Source organism: Anthonomus grandis, chromosome 22 (genome assembly GCF_022605725.1).
Source record: "Anthonomus grandis grandis chromosome 22, icAntGran1.3, whole genome shotgun sequence".
Taxonomy (NCBI): Eukaryota; Metazoa; Arthropoda; class Insecta; order Coleoptera; family Curculionidae; genus Anthonomus; species Anthonomus grandis.
The window spans coordinates 22,121,232-22,138,382 of NC_065567.1; the positions used below are offsets into that span (position 1 = coordinate 22,121,232).

At 31.2% G+C, this 17,151-nt stretch overlaps 1 protein-coding gene across 1 annotated transcript in view; it reads left to right on the forward strand.

Moving 5' to 3' along the window:
* Window positions 1-17,151, forward strand: part of LOC126748168 (tyrosine-protein phosphatase 99A-like) — a 286,407-nt gene that overhangs the window by 25,351 nt on the left and 243,905 nt on the right. The window contains exon 3 of the mRNA XM_050457205.1: window positions 13,468-13,585. Coding sequence (XP_050313162.1) covers window positions 13,468-13,585 — 118 coding nt within the window. The remainder of the gene's footprint in view (window positions 1-13,467; window positions 13,586-17,151) is intronic.

Consider the following 17,151-nt stretch of genomic DNA (forward strand, 5'->3'; position numbering starts at 1 on the left):
AAATATTTTGACGAATATATTTTAATATTAACAAACTTATGTCAAAATATATTCAATAGTCCATAGGTTAATCCTCCTAATTATAATTCATTTGAAGTCAATGAATACGATTATCCTGAAAGCCCCGTAGACACTGCGTTAAGAATTTCTTATTAGCAGGAATATTGGCAAAATGTCTGCCTCATTTTTATGGCTAAAATGTCCGTAATAATAAAAAAACAGGTATTTTTGCATAATTACAATCGCCTAGCATATAATTCAATTAAGTCATGCTTGATATTAAAAAAAAAAGACTTTATCGCACAATGTGCTAATACCGACTAAAAAGGCCAATCTATGGAGTTCTGCATTTCTTTATATACCCTTTTTATTTTTGAATCATCCTATAAAAAAGAGCCATTGATACCTTTCCCGAGGAAGGAAAGATGCCTATCAGCAGAAAAGAAAGCAATTTGATCATGGAGTGCTCAATAAAAACACGTATTCTCCAGTCGCGATTCCGAGCCCTCAAATAGGAAGTATTTTAAACAAGACGCCTTTGTACTATATCCTTCAAAGAGACAATTTTATTCCAAGACACAATTTTATGTCCGTTAAGGAGATACATTTTTTTTTATCTTTGGGGGTTTTCTCGTCAAGAGGGTACATTTAGAAGGGGATTTTTTTTGATATTGCTTACCCTTCTACAAAAATTAAACTGAATTTTTACTGAGTATAAGTTAAAAACTAAATGGAGTAACTGATGTCAAGCATAACTTAAATGGATATTGTGCTTACTTTTCTATATTTTACTTGAAAGTCGTTTCGTAATTTAAAAATATTTTAATGTAGTTAAAGCTATTTTATTTTTGTGTAAAGTTGTTAATCGTCATTTAAACACTCAGTCGATTTTAGGATTTTCTAATTTTAACATTTCTCAGGCTAATCTCAGATTTATTGAAATATTTTTAATCTTTTTTAAAATTATTTGTTATATAGAATAGCAAAAAGCAACAGTAAATATAAAATGGCTTTAGATTTCTTTAGCATATCTCCAAACTCTTAATGCCTTTAAATGAATACTATAATAGTTTTTTTTTCTTCTAATTAAGTTGAGTTACTTGACTCATCTAGTTGCATGCTTTTGTATATATTGCGACTTACAGTGAAATAATTGTACTTGTCTTAGTTATTATGGTGGATTTAATTTTGAGTTACTGCTCCTGTGGTTCTCTCCTGTGTAATCACCAATAAATAAATAAATGAAAATTTTAAAATATGAATTTAGGCCAGTCGAATTGAATCTAAAAAAATTGCATAAGTACCTATAAACTTCTTTCAGACACTTTAAGATAACTCGAGGGTCTATTCCAAGAGTCTGAGTCAGACTGACTGCCTGTAAGAGTCTCCTAAGTACTCATAATTTTCTTCCAGACACTTGAAGGTAATTTGAGTATCTACAACAGGAGTTTGAGTCAGTTTCACTGCCTGTAAGTGTCTTCTAAGTTATCAAACACTTCTGCCAGGCCGTTAAAGATAATTTGAAGGTTTATTTAAGGAGTCTGTGTCAAGTTCACTGCCTGTAACTTCTAAGTAATCATAAACTTATGCCAGGTACATGAAGGTAATTTTAGGGTCTAACCCTACCCCTAGACCAGGCCTTCTTTCCTTCTTAGACCATGAGTCTAAGTCATTTTGGTTACCAATAAGAGTCTCTTAGGTACTCATAAATTTCTTCCGGGCACTTCAAGTTAATTTAAGGGTCTATTCCAGGAGTCTGAGTCAAATTCACTACCTGTAAGTGTCTCCTAAGTATTTATAAACTTTTTCCAGGTAGTTAAAGCCAGTTTCAGAAAAATTTTCATCCTTTTTCAGGCAGTTGATATTGTGCATAACCTAAAAGTATATTGTTCTTGCTTTTTTATATTTTACCTCAAAATCGTGTTTTTAATTAATTATGTTTTAATCAAAAAATATTAATTTAAGACAAATTGAATGAATTAAAAAAATGTTTTTTTTTTTTAATTAATTTACTAATTTAAAAAAAATACAAAACATGCATAATTATCTGAAAGATGCATAACTAAACACACAAATTTAATAACTAGAGGATTTTACTAGCACAAACCAAAACTAAAAACGAAGTGATATCATGCATAACTTAAAAGGATATTGTTCTTGGCATTTTTATTTTAGCTAAAAGTTGTATAGTTTGCCTTTTTAGTGAAAAAATTGCCCTTTTAGTGAAAAAATACCAAATATATTAAATCTTATTTTAATTTTAGCCCACTAACTTGATTAAGTTTACCAAACGGAGTCAAAAATACGAAATTCATTAATATGCATAAAAATTAAATTAAAATTTAATATACAAATTTAATAAACCAATGGGCTTTACGGTTAAATTTTTATAATAAGTATAAAATATTTCAAAAAAACATTTAAAAAATGTTATCAAATACTTACAGGACTGTAATAGCAAATAATTTGACTAATAATGTGCATAACTTAAGAAGACACTATCGTCACTTTTTATATATGTTTTGACAGTACCGTTTCTTGGAATAATTTCACAACATTATTAATTTTAACCTTTCTAAAATCTCTTATCATAAAATATTAAGAAAGTGATGTATTGAATAAATCACCTGACCTTCAGTAACCAGTATCATGTTTCCAAGTCAATATATCCATCTCCTTTTAATTATTTTTTTTTTGCAATTTTGCAAGGATCACTATGTCCTTCTCAAATCTGCTTAGAATCTGTGGTCACATGTTCCAAAAATACTAAAACATATAATGGTTAAGCTTTTATCAAACGTTAGCCTAAGACCGAACAACTTTGAACAATATCCTGCATTAGTTAAAAGTACGTCATTTTCACCATTATAATTTTTTGTATTCTGCCTATAAACACTATATAAAATCATTATCGTCAGTCGAATTGAACACAATAATAATTATATAAATTTAATTTGTCTAATAGAGAGCATAACTTAAAACAACATCACGTTCACATTTTTATATTGTACTTGAAAATATGGCAAATAACTCATAATATTAAGGAGTACTGTTACCTCTTCCACCTTACCGCAGATTGTTATATGTCCTATTTATGAGTGCTCTAAATGTAATATTAATGAAAATATCCGCACAACAAGTGTGTGTAAAACTTCGGATAATAAACGACATCCTAAAGAGATGTAACTAAGGAAATTATGGTGGAAATTGCATGTAAATGAAGACTATATAATTAAAGGCTATCATTATCAAGTGTCAGGCATGCAAATGTGTTTGAACATGCTTGATATAGCTGACACTCAATAGATAATGAGGCGGAGCTCAAAGCACTAATGTATACAGAAACTAACTCTCTTGTGTACCGTTCGCCTAACTAACACATCATTATGAATCCGTTGTTCGACCTGTCACAAATGGGATAATAGATTTTGGAAAATTAATAAACGTGGAAATGCGTGAATGCGTGCCAGACGAACATTTCTGCACTCTGGGGAAGTTCCTTGTTTATAACTTCCCTCCGCTTTGTAAATAAGTTAAGTGTAGGTTTCTGGCTGAATTTATCGCATTAAGGGGCACAGTCTTTGGGAAGTTTGAATTAAAATTGTCAACTATTTAAGACCCTTTTCGTGGTTACTATAAAATATGTTAGTCAGCGCTCCCTCTTTTACTTAATACCGTATTAATTATATTTCATGTATTAATAAAGGTCAGAATAAGCAAACTCTACTCTTTTGGACTCCAGATGCTTTAATTCATGTGAATTCAAAGAGAATCGACTGTCGAAGATGCTGCATCTCCTTTAACAACATTTTTTATTTATAAATTTCTTTCTACAATAATATTATGTTAGTAATAATAACGAGGTTCTTATTTAGGGTTAGCATACCGTGTGTTTAAGACCTCACTAAATATTCTGATATTTGCACAGCAATACACTATTTACCTCTATTTCTAATTTAAATAAGGAAAAGCAATTAAATAATTAATAAAGATAAAAATAGGAGAATGGAGACAAGAGACCAGGAGAGACAGAATAAAAGACATATGTGCAGGATTATCAACAAGTTATAGCAAAAGCTGAGAAAAAATTGGAGTCTGCCACTTTCATTTGACAGATATGGAAAACACGTCGCAGATCGACTACAGCAAATCAATCCCAATCAACATTAATTCATTCAAAAACTTGTTAGCGACAAGTTCTATTATTTGAAGCTAATATAGAAAACCTTAACAAAAATGTCAAAGTAACAGATATCGGTGAGAAATAAGTAGTGCAATCTCGAACATCCATGCCGCCATCTAGCGAACCCACTCAAGTTGCCACTAGTTATTACTTAAAAGTAAAACCTAAGCCATACCTAATAAAAAGTATACCTACACGTACTCATCTTTAAATATTTCTCCCTTAAAGCCATATAAATAGTGTTACAGGTTTCAGGAACTACTTTGCTTTACGGTAGTTTAGATATAATCATTGTGAACTCTAAGTCTTTATAACTTCTTCCTGTGGTGATAAATCTAAGAGCAAGTCTTTCATGAGGTGAGATAGTCTTATGCAGGTGTCCTGTTTTTTATGTATGGAGTAATCAAGTCCAGTAAATCATAATACTCTTATTTTTTTAGTAAATTAATGTGTGAATGCTGATTTCTTTTTGAAAAGCATTCACCTTACCCGCACTAGTGAAACAATTATGAGATTAACCACTACTGCTGCCTCCTCCATATTGGTTACCTTTAGTTAACATAAATTAAAATGAACTGATACTAAGGAAAATACGTACAAATGTATAGCACTCCTCAAAGATGTACGTTTTGTATTCTGTTTTTATTTCCAATAAAATTTTTCTTCTTCTTCTTCTTCTTTCCTGACTTTAAAACTCTGGATGAGTCTTAGTAAGTCAAAGTGACTTAAACTTATAAAATAAAGCTATATACTCAATACTACTGCTCACTCCATTGCATGGATGAAGTCTAGGAGTACTTAATGAGTATTCCAGGCACTTAAAGTGACTTAGACTTATGAAATGTAGCGACTTAATGCTACTGCTAAACTAAACTTATAAAATAAAGCTACTTAATATTACTGCCGACTCAACTGCCTGGAAGAATTCTAGGAGTACTTAAATAAATATTCTAGGCAGTCAGAGTGACCTAAATTTATGCGATAAAGCTACATAATACTACTGCTGACTCAACTGCCTGGAAGAAGTCCAGGAGTACTTAAATAAGTATTCCAGGCAGTCAAAGTGACGTAAATTTTGTAACTTAAATTTTTAGAGCAATTTCAAATATACAGGACTGTAATCATTTACAAAAGGACATAAACAACATTTGCAGCTGGTCTCAAAATAATAAGGTGCCTATTAATGTAAAAAAAATGCAACATCATAATATATTCTAGGAAAAATATTATTATTGAGCAACAACTATTTTGAATCGAGTTAGTGAAATCAATGACATGGATATGAGGTTGAACTCGCACTACATTTATATAGCCAATAAAGCATACAACTCTCTGAGGTTCCTTATTAGGAATAATAAAAGGTTTTAAATTGGCGCAGTTATTAGACTTTATAATAATACATATTTTCCAAATCTGGATGCCTTCAGCCCAAATCCACATAAATCAGATTGAAAAAGTTCAAAAATGGTTTCTGAACATACCTGTTTATGGTCACATGCAAAAGCACTTTGGATAATTTTATTATTAAAAGAGTCAAATCGAAGAAATCAACAAGCGATGTTGTTTATTTATCAAATCTTTAATAATGTAACATTCAAAGACTCTGATTTAGTTGGGTATATAAGTATATTTGTTCCTAAAGTAAATCTAAGAATCTTAAATTTTGACTTATTTAGTATAGATCCAGGTAGCATATCTTCAATAAAGAGAATGATACTGATTTGTAATCAGATCAGCAATCAATATTTTTAATACAACGAAAAGTGACTTGATTAAGAATTTAAAGCAATTTGTATATTAGCTTAGGTTAGCTTATTTTTGTTATTTCCGTTAACTATTTTTATTAGGTACCTTGTTACATATGTTTTCTGTTCCATTAATTACCCTAGTTGGTGTTAGTAATGAGTACAATAAATAAATATATAAACTTATCAAATATGATGACTCAACTGCCCGAAAAAAGTCTAGGAGTACTTAAAAGAGTATTTCAGGTACTCAAGGAGACTAAAATTTATGAAAAAGAGTCACTAATGACCGCTACTGGCACAAATGCCTAGAATAAGTCCAGAAGTACTTTAAAAAACGCATTTTTTTTCCTCTCCTACGATCCTATGCCTCCATTTGCCACTGCTAAACTTCCATCCTAGAAAAATCTGCTGCGTAGGATGTTTCCATCTTTTTCTTGGTCTACCCAATCTTTATCAATTTGTAGTTTTCTGATCTGTCTACATGATCTTCTTCTCTTATTCGGTAATTTTTTATGTGTCTGACTATGTTTTTACATCCATATATTGTCATAGTCTTTTTTAGGCTTCTGTTGTTTCTTCTCTATTGGGTCCAATCATTATTCTAAATTTTCATTTAAACATACGAAGAGATTCAGACTTCGCTGCCATAAGTAACTACTGGGCGACTGTTTTGTGCAAAGTTAATTTGAATTGTTTTTTTTGATCTGGCCATGTTAATGGGTTAAAGTCAAAAAAAACTAAACCAGTATCATTTCGTGGCTATGAGAATTAGCTTAATAAATAATAGAGAAAATCAAAAATAAAGGTGTTGCTTTCCTCATTCTTTTATATATACGTTAAATAAATAATTTATATACCTTTAAAGTGTTAAGTCTTCTCTTAAGCCCTCTGAAGTGTTAAGAGCTTTTAAGAATTTTGAAAAAAAAGGGGATTTGGATCTGTTGGCTTACATTGCTAATGTTCCTAACCTCCACAAAAAATCTAATATTTTATAAGTATATGATATAACAAATATCACAGATTTAACAGATTTTAAGCAAAATAAGGCCCGGCATAAGTCAGTTACCGGATTTGCATATTATAAAATAGCTTATTGATTGGTAATTATCATACCAAAGTATTATGTTTTAGATGTTACATTCTTCGGTTAAATTGCCTGCCTGCCTGCCACTATCCTGAAGACATCTTTATAGTTGAACATGTCGTGTCAAATAATTCTGGGTGCGCCCTAGAGCGTTAAATGCATCTTCAGTTTTCAAATGTTGGTATCAAGTAAGGGAGCGGGAAACACTTTCACCACACGGAGTCAGGTCTGGAGGCCGTGCTGGTTACTGAATGAACTGGAACTCATTAAGGGTTATATTGTGCCTGATTCGAGGCCTTGGATTCTTTGTAACCAACATATTTTTTGTTTCTTCCTCGTTTACTTGTAGGTTGATTATCTGGCTTATTCACTATCAACGAGACACTGTATCTATTTCATCAGCAAAAGCCAATTACAATTTTGAATCTTGATGCGTAAAATCTTCTATTAGCTTCAACGCTATTCTGCATATTTAAGACAAAATTATATAACAAGGTGATAAAGGGTCTGAGACCTGATGTTACCCTAAATGGCGTTAATGATCTGTTTCCGACGGTTTGTTCAAAAATTTACGTAAATAATCGAGCAATAAATAACATCCGCTACGCTAGTGATACAGTATTATTGGGCAGTTCTTTTGAAAATTTGCAATGGCTTCTAAGGCGCAATTCACTCGGTGGCGTGGGACTGGCATGGAGCTAGAATGGAGTGGACGTGGCGCGCACAATTCACATAGAAAGGGACTCAATGTGATTATTGTCATTTATTTGTTATGTACATGACTGTGTAGTAAAGTTACAATGCTTTCGGATGACGAAGATGATCAAGATATGTTGAACCTTGTAAATTTAGCTAACATTCAAAGGAAAAGGAGTTACTGAATACATCCCTTGTGGTTAGATAAAGAAAAAACTGATGGTTCGTTTAATGTTATACGGGAGCTCAATATGTACCCTGAATGTTTTCAAAGTTTCTATCGAATGTCTGTTCAATGTTTTTATAAAATACTAGCTTTAGTAAGGGTTAATATTGAGAAGAAATCTACAAATTGGAGAGAACTTGTCAGTCCAGAGGAAAGGTTGTTAATAACGCTGAGGTAAGTTGAAGAAAATATATTTAAGTGAATTTATTTCTGTTTAATCTAAAACAAAAAAAATAACGATAATGTTACCCTAATATTAATTATTGTAATGTATAAATTTACTCAAATGAAATTCATCCGTGTTCCTGTGCGGTACTGAATCTAGATTTCTATTTACCGAATCTTCAATACATTGGGATAGTAGAGGCTTCAGGAATGGTTGAGGATAGTATTTGCTCGGCTAAATTCAAAATTCCAATTTTGAAACGCCGCTTCTGAACAGAATTCATGGAGTTAAAAACGCCAGGTCTGGGTCAGGAGGATCGATTATGGCATTCGTTTTCGTGCTGTTTTGGATCTCCAGCAATTGTTGCTTTTTTTCAAAGTACTGGTAAGCTCGCTGGTTGAACTCATTAATAGCGGTTCAGGCTGCTAACTTCTTTTTTTTTTCTAAAATCATCTTCTTAGTAGTGTTTTAGGTGCTCTCATTGCTATCGGTTGATCATCGATAGACGTACTGGAAGATGGTACAGGTGACCGAGAGGAACGACTGGGTAGAATGTTATAAGGTGAAAGTACATTGGCATTGGAGTTGTCTTTAGACTCATTAGATTGTGACCCCGTTAGGCAGACTTTTGATCTAGGTTGCCTTTGCTCTTACGAGACTTCAAGAAAGGATCCAAAAAGGAGAGATATGGGGCCAAATAATATTCTTTGACTTGTTTTGTTCCTTGTCCTGATTTTGTTTTTAATTTGGCTGTATATTTTGAGTAGCTTCCTCGTATGTTTCTCCAGCGGTCTTTACACTCGGTTACGGAAACAAAAGTATAATTTGTAATGTAAACACGAGTTTAAACATCTTTTGTTAATAAAGACGTACATACTTACCATTTTCACTAAATTTATTTTATTTTGATATCCCATGCTTGATCTTGTGCACTTCTATTGCAGTAATCCAACCTTCTATCGTCGTATAGAACTGCATGCTGTTGCATGTCTTCACAGAACTCGGTATCAAATAAATAATCATCCCGCATTTTACCAAATAGACGAAAAGAAGCAATATAAACCGCTGTTTGGTATATGGTATTTACCGCTAGTGTAGGCCACTCGTGGCGTCGAAGTGACGTGACTTATCACGCCAGTGCCATGCCATTTCTATCTGTATTGCCCCATAAGCGAACATGCAAGAGGCACATGCGCCTACCACGCCAGTCCCACGCCACCCCCATATGCTCGTTCTGTGTGAATTGCGCCTAACAAGAACTAACCAGGCTAGTAACACTAGTAATTTACCAATAAATTTAAAGAAAACTAACATGTACAACTTTCAGTTGGCAAAGAAATAATAGAAAGAATTCATCTCTATGAATACCTCTGATGTTACCTAAACAGTGAATAGGAAATACAGATTCGCTTTAAAAAGGACACTGTTAAGTTGACGTTATAAAAAGTGAAATGTGAATTTATCAAGATTTGCTAGAATATTAGAATGGAAACGTAAATACCACCACTCTACTCTAACCTAAATAAGGGTCATTTGTGTCTATTAGTCCAACCCAAATTAGCTTAGTAGGCATTGCATATATATATGCGTCCCATTTTTTTCAAGTTTGTCATAAATGAAATGCATTTGTAAAGTTAATTACTAACAATCAAAACTCATTCACAAACTTCGTAATCGTTAAAAAAAAAACAAAATCTTTTTGAAACAAAAATCAAATATTGTATACTTTCAACATTAAAGCGTAAGATACTGCGTTGCATTATTTTTTAATAAAGACTTTTAATTAAAAATTCTCCCTGCTTAAATTTCCCGACCAAAAAAAAGGGTAGGAGGGGGAGGGGGAGGCCAGGCCGGCGCAACATTTTTACATAAAACTATCCGCCGGCAACTAAAACTAATATGCTCATTTTAAAAGTGTTTTTAAACTATGGAGGAGTTTTAAAATTTTAAGAGAATGTTTTATAATGAAGGTTCCATCGCTGCACATCCCTATTTATGAGTTACCGAAAAATTCAATTTTGAAAGGGTAGACTCATGTGTACTTAAGCAGTTAATTAAAATTTTAAGTAGAATAACATAGTGGATTTTCAGGTTGCATTCATATGATGTGAACATTTAAAATGTCTCTTACAAAGCTTATAAATTGTTAAAGTTTTAGGGATTTATATGCTTTGCTGGGTTTCTAAAGTTTCACGCAACACTTGCTGCAGGAGTCATAAAAACAATTAGTATTTTAAAACTTTTAAAATTAATGTTTAACTTTATTTAATTACAAACGTATAGAAGGTTTTTTTTAATAAAACATGGTGTCCAGAAGGACAATTAATAAAACTCGAGGAATAACCCGAGAGTTTCTTAATTAAATTGCTGTTATTTGGCACTGCTTATTAATACCAAATAACGTTAAAGATTCATATTAATAGAGGGTGCCACTGCTAAAATATCCGTGAAGGCAATTAATTATGAATACCCTAATTATCTGATAACACTGTGTCATTTTGTCTCCCCTATTACGCTGTAAACAACAGTTTTTTTACCCTAACCATTAAATGTCTTTTTTAGCAGTGTAGGATATAAAATGATGATGACCTAAAAAGTTTAAAGGCAAAAACTCAAATTGTACGGCACTCATTTAGTTTGTATTTCCATTTTTGACCTAACAAGGTGATATTTCTATGCTCCGTATTGCTGGTACAGTCATAAAATAGTAACAAGAGCAATCAAACAATTGCAGAAATATAAAGAAAATTAATGATGTGTCTGGGAAAACGTGAGAAATTTATTTCTAATTTTGAAAAAATTAATAAAGTCATATGGGTACCCATATTTCATATTCCTATTTAATTTTGATTTTCTATCTCAGGATCATTGATACGATCTCCAGTAATATTTTTCTTAAGGTAGTATGGATCATTTGTAAAAAAAAATATATTTATGTAAACTGGCATAGAACCTGCAGGAGATGATTTTTATTTTTGAATTAATCTGAATGAGGATTTAAAAAATAATAAATAATTTTTATTCTAAGAAAAAGCAGTGATGTACCATTTTTTAATCAAGAATATGCAATTAAAAATTACATATCGAAACCACTATAAAGATTTCCAAAAATCTCTGTGTTTCAAAACGAAACGTTTCTCGATATATATAAAGAAAATTAGAGTTTATTGAGGAAAAGAGATTATAAAAATGTTCAATCATTTAACTTTATAAATCTTCGATATTTTATATTTTAATCCTAAATGTAGACTCTTGTTTTGTGATCTGTGCAAGGCCTTTAATTGTGCGAGACGAAGTCTGTAGAGTATAAGCTAAAACGATTCTTAATGTAGATCCTAATTTATCCTACTATGTATTTTTCGTTGAGAAAAGCGGCTGTATCTGTATCAGGACCTGTATTTCACCGCTAGTTTAAACATTAAATAAAAAAAAACATATTTTTTTCCGAAAACATATATTATCCCATACTTTTGATAAAACTGTTGGAAAGCAGAGAAAATTCATCATCATTAATGCTTAAGGCTTATCGGCCTACGAATGATAGTAGAGCTAGGGAAAGTTATTGAAAGTGTAGTCACTTATTCGATTTTAACAACCCAAAATTTGTTTACAAGACTAACGTAGCTGTCTTAAATATCCGATCTCACTACTACTCTATAGTTCCTACTGAAAGAACTAGAGGGTGCAATTTGTAATAATTCCCGTTCTTTTTTCATTTTACTTGAAAAGTTCAGATTAAACGATATATTTTTGATATCATTTTGTAAGCAGTAAAAATTTGCAAAAATACTGTAAAAACCGGACGATGATATCTTTGCTCATTTTAAAGCTATAAGGAATTAAAGTTTTTTACACACCGAGTCAAAACTTATGTAGGACCATCTAGCGTTAGATCTTATAATGTCTAATTCAATTTTAAATCTAATTATGTATTTTCTTTAATATCTTTTCTTAATAATGATTTTAATTTCGTTTTTTATGATAATTTCTTTAGTAATTAAACTAAATTTTCTTATGCTTTAATTAGGTCTTCTAGTATGTGTTTAATTTTACTACAAAGTATTTACCTTAATTTCTTTTCATGGAAAAAAATATATGATTTATTTTTTTTTTACATAAACTAGTTGGGATCATTTACTGTTCTGTGGTGTCCTAAGGATGTCTTTGTATAAAGTCGAAATATTAATATTTGAAAAAAAAATATGATCATCCAGGCAGGTATAGAAAATTAAAATATCAGTACAATGAATTTCAAAAAAAAAAATATATTTTTTATTATTTATTTAATTTTCAGATAAAATAGTCAAAATCATATATAAAATATGATTGAATTAAGCTAAACCTACACGTTTTTTCCCCGTGAGAGAAGCTCTACCAACATTCATTATCCTAGAAGATAATTAAAATTAGTTTGACACCCACATAAGGGTCATGAACAAAGGACAAATTTACTCTCTATATAAAAAAAATCTGTTTAATAATAAAATTACATACCTACTAAAAGAAGAAAATATCAAACCAACCCAAAATTCCCAAGATATTCTGGACGTTTCATTAATTTATTTTCATTACAAATATATCATTAATAAGCTATTTTTAACTATTCTCCGTACCGCCTTAAAGAAAAATTAATTAGAAAATAAAAATTTCAAATGCCCTTCATAAAACCCATAGGTAGAAAGCAGGTGAACAATACATAAAAGAAACAGAACTACGACTAGTATGGCCTAATCAAGTCCAACAATAGGGGCGAAAGCTTTCCAAGACCATTAGCTTTTTTTATTGAGTTTATTGAGGGGTATTTTTATACTAAATGTACTCTGTACTGGAACAGATTTCTAAGCTCTAATTAAACTTTTAAACGCGCCGAGCGAAATCTTTTATTGTCTCTCGGAAGTTCTTCTATAGGATTCCTTAGAGCGTTACTTGTACTAAATGAACCTTCAAAGAAAAGCTCTAATAAAAGCGTCATTCGAAAGCATCGAGTGCTTTCGTATAAAAAATTATTTTATTATTAATAAATTACGGTGACTTTTTTCAGTATGTTAATTCGCTGTTTGATCCCTAAACGATTAATTTAAAATTTCCCATCCGATAATTTTTCATTTTTTTTTCTCAGCTTAATTATGTTTTCATATTACCATTTAGATTGCTTTTTGTGACTTTAATTGACAACGCAGCTTGATTGGTAGGACTTGTCCAACATGAAACGAATCTGTAATTAGGGATAAAAGGAACGAATCATTTCCTTTACTTGGTATTAACGCCAACTATCCTGAATAAATTGCCTTACAAACGTGTTAGGCTTCGCTAATGACTTATTTTTTATGCGTGTCACAACATTTACTGATTATATTATTTTAGATGTACCAGATCCACCAGGACGGCCCCTTGTAGTGGCATTTACTACTAATACTGCGAAAATCTTGTGGCCACCACCAAGGCATATGGGAGGTCTTAGCCATTATACCATTATAACCAGGTAAGTTTTTGATTTTGGAGTATAATAATAAGCGCAAAAGTAACAAATTTAGACAACAAGACGTGATTTTAGCATATGAGCATTCAAGTCTCTAATTCAAATTCAAATTTATTACATGTTAGTCACAATAAAGCCAGCATGTGACAACAATATAATTAAGAAATAATATATAATTATCAGATAATATAATAAAATTATTATAGGCGAATTACAAAACATTATCACTTTAAAACGCCAAGATGTACAAAGAAAACAATTTAACATTCACAAAGTTTAAGGTGATTTATTTTTTAAAATTTAGATAAAAATACCTCTGGATTTAAGTCACTTATTCAAATTCAAATTTATTTCATGTTGGTGATAATATACAAATTGCCTACATTACCGTAAAAACAGAACAATATGTACAATACACCATAGTTATCTCAAATATTAGTTGGTTAGGATATACAGTGCATCCCAAAAGTTATGTCTAAATTCATTTAAAATTCAGGGGTGTGTTCGAAAAAAAAGGCCCGGACTCGTCGATTTTTATTTCAAGTTGCGCATTTTTGTGCGTGAAGTTTGTATATACAGGGTTGCTCAAAAATAAATTACGACCATCAACTTCATTTTTTCAAATGAAAGCACCTTTTTTTATTTCATCTTTGAATTTCGCGTGGAATTCTACGTATGTTTCGTGCATCACGTCCTATACCTAAAGTCAACAAAAAAAGACGATTCATGTGACAAATAAAAAAAGAACAAAAATTAAGTTAAATGTTCAAAGTGGTTGCCATTCACGGCTTGACAATATCCAAGGCGATCAATAAAGTCTCGTTGCACATTTTCAATTATTTCCGGAGTATTGGCGCGCACCTCTCTACGAATTCTCTCTTTTAAGTCGTCTAGATTATTTGGCCTATTAACAAATACCTTTGACTTGAGGTATCCCCACAAAAAAAAGTCCATTGGTGTTAGGTCAGGCGACCTAGCAGGCCATTCAATGGGTCCTCTCTTTCCTATCCACCGATTAGGAAAGGTTATATTCAAAAATGTACGCACAGGGGCAGCATAGTGCGCCATCTTGCTGAAAAATTAGTTCTTCGTCAGGATAGTCTGGGTCCAATGGATTTGGAAGTAAAGCTAGTAATACTGGAACTAATTTAAATTGGAGAAAATCGAGATACACTTGTCCCGTTAAAGTCTGTTTAAAGAAAAAGGGACCTATTACTCTTCCAAATTCATTATTTCCTAAGTTTTACAGCTGAGTATATTGAAGCTTAGTAGGTCGTTGGCAAAAATAATAAAGAGTATTGGCTCAAGTATGGATCTTTAAGGAATACCATATTGCTCAATTAATAAACTGAGTCCTATTAGACAGTTATGATTTTATCAGTGATAGAGCCTCCCCAGTTATATTGTAACTTCCCAATATCTTCATTAACATTGATACAATCGAAAGCTTTGCTGAAGTCATAGTGTGACTGAATTCTATTTTCATCTGTTCCATGCTGTCAGATTGGAATTTAATCTCTACTTAGTCTCTTGAATAGTCATATTATTATCAATATTAAGAGACCTCATATTTCGTAGTTCTAAAGTAGAGGAAAACAATGGCAGATATTTTGTTTTTACAGTATTTAGATATAATCTATGCCTTTGAAAACTTGTCATCCAAACATTTATATCAAAAAATGTTGAAACAAAGGATAATGATTTTCATAAGCAAGTATTGTAACCATGTCCGATAGTCAATATGGCTTTCAAAAAAAAATTTGATGTTGCTAGATGAGGCGTTTTAGAAGACTATCCACATAAGTAATGAAAAAGAGTGGCTCCAAAATGGTCTCCTGGGGAACTTCATAAGTTCGTCTTATTCTATCAACTATTATCGATAGAATAAGACGCACTTTTTACAATGTTGAATTGATTGAGTTGATAATTGATTGAATAATAATTTTTTTAATCAACGATACTGTAGTCGACGCATGGTAAAGAGTCATGCAAATAAGATTTCAGTTTTTTTTTAACCCGTCTTGACTATCGGACTTGGTTACAATACTTACTTATGAAATTCATTGTTCTTTGTTTTAACATTTTTTGATATAAGTGTAATAGATCTGTATACTGTATAGTTACTCATATTTTCTTTTGAGCTATTTTTATGTATAGGACTACTTATTGCTATTTTAAGACAATACGGAAACATTCTATTTCTAAAATGAATATTTCATATATAGGCAAGCGGTTTTGATATTTTAATGTTTGGAAATTGCAGAATTTCGGGTCTCATGCCCTCATTTCCTGAAGCTTTATTTTTCTTTAATTGTTAATATTTGACTCTTTGACTTTTAATTCCACAAAAATATATTTTTACTGTCTTTAAGAATATTCCGGAATCCAATGTTGTCTTGTTGATAGTCCTGCTATTGTAATTTTTATTATTACAAATAATATTCACATAATTCCATAACGCTTTATTTTTATTTTCATTTTTACTTATTTATCCTTGTGCATAAGTCTTTTTGCTTTTTTCTTCATTAACCATGTTCTTATAATTTAATTATTCTTTTATGTACTATGAATATAGTTCATGTTTTATCATTTTCATAATTGGTCTCGCAATCCAATGTTGCTTTCCGTTTCACCTGTTACCATTTATAATTATATATGTGTTATTAGTATTTCTTAAATAAAAGAACTGGGTCCCAAATTTTTTGTAGCAAAAAAATTAAAATTGTCACAGATTCCCATTACCCAATTTATTTCATATTAATTAAAATTGAAAATGCTTTAAACGGATAAAACCAATAATATTAAACCGGTTAATATGAAATAACATTAGGCTTAAATAAATTCGGTTATTTTTAAAAAGTTAAAATTATAATTTATATTTGTTTGTTGCGGAAATATATAGGAAAACACGGTGAAATGCGGGGGATATTATTTCAGAAAAATTACGTAATTTCGCACATCATGATGCAAATGCGCTGTTTTCCCGGTTAATTATTAATTAGTTTCCATCAAATTACTAAAAAATATTCATAAAATTAAAACCCGTGTTCATTATTTTCGTGTAAAATGTTTTCAGCTGAACTTTTGAAAAACAAAATGCATAAAATATAAGACAATTACCCTAATGTTGGCAATCTTTTTTCCCTAATTGCTTGAACGAAATCCCGTAAAATATTAAATTGAAAACAATAAATGAAAAGTATAGAAATACCGGGTTTGGAAACATAAAGCTATGATTAAAGTATTCCAGCGATTACATGGGTAACGGTATTGCGTGACAGTGCTATCGACACAGTAATGACCACTGACAGCGTGCAAAAACGTGTTATTTAACAACCTTATCTATTATCCCGCAATTTCGATGTTAAACAAAATGGTGGTTATTTTTTCCCTTAAGTGCATTACGTCCGATACCAAGAATTCCCGTTATCAAAACAGAACAAAAGGGCGTGTTTTAATTTCATTTGCAAACAATTTTAATAATAGGCTAACTCAATATATTTAGATGATGAGATGCGCAGCGTATCGTCCTGCGCAAACGGCCAAATTTAATTACTACGCATTTGTAT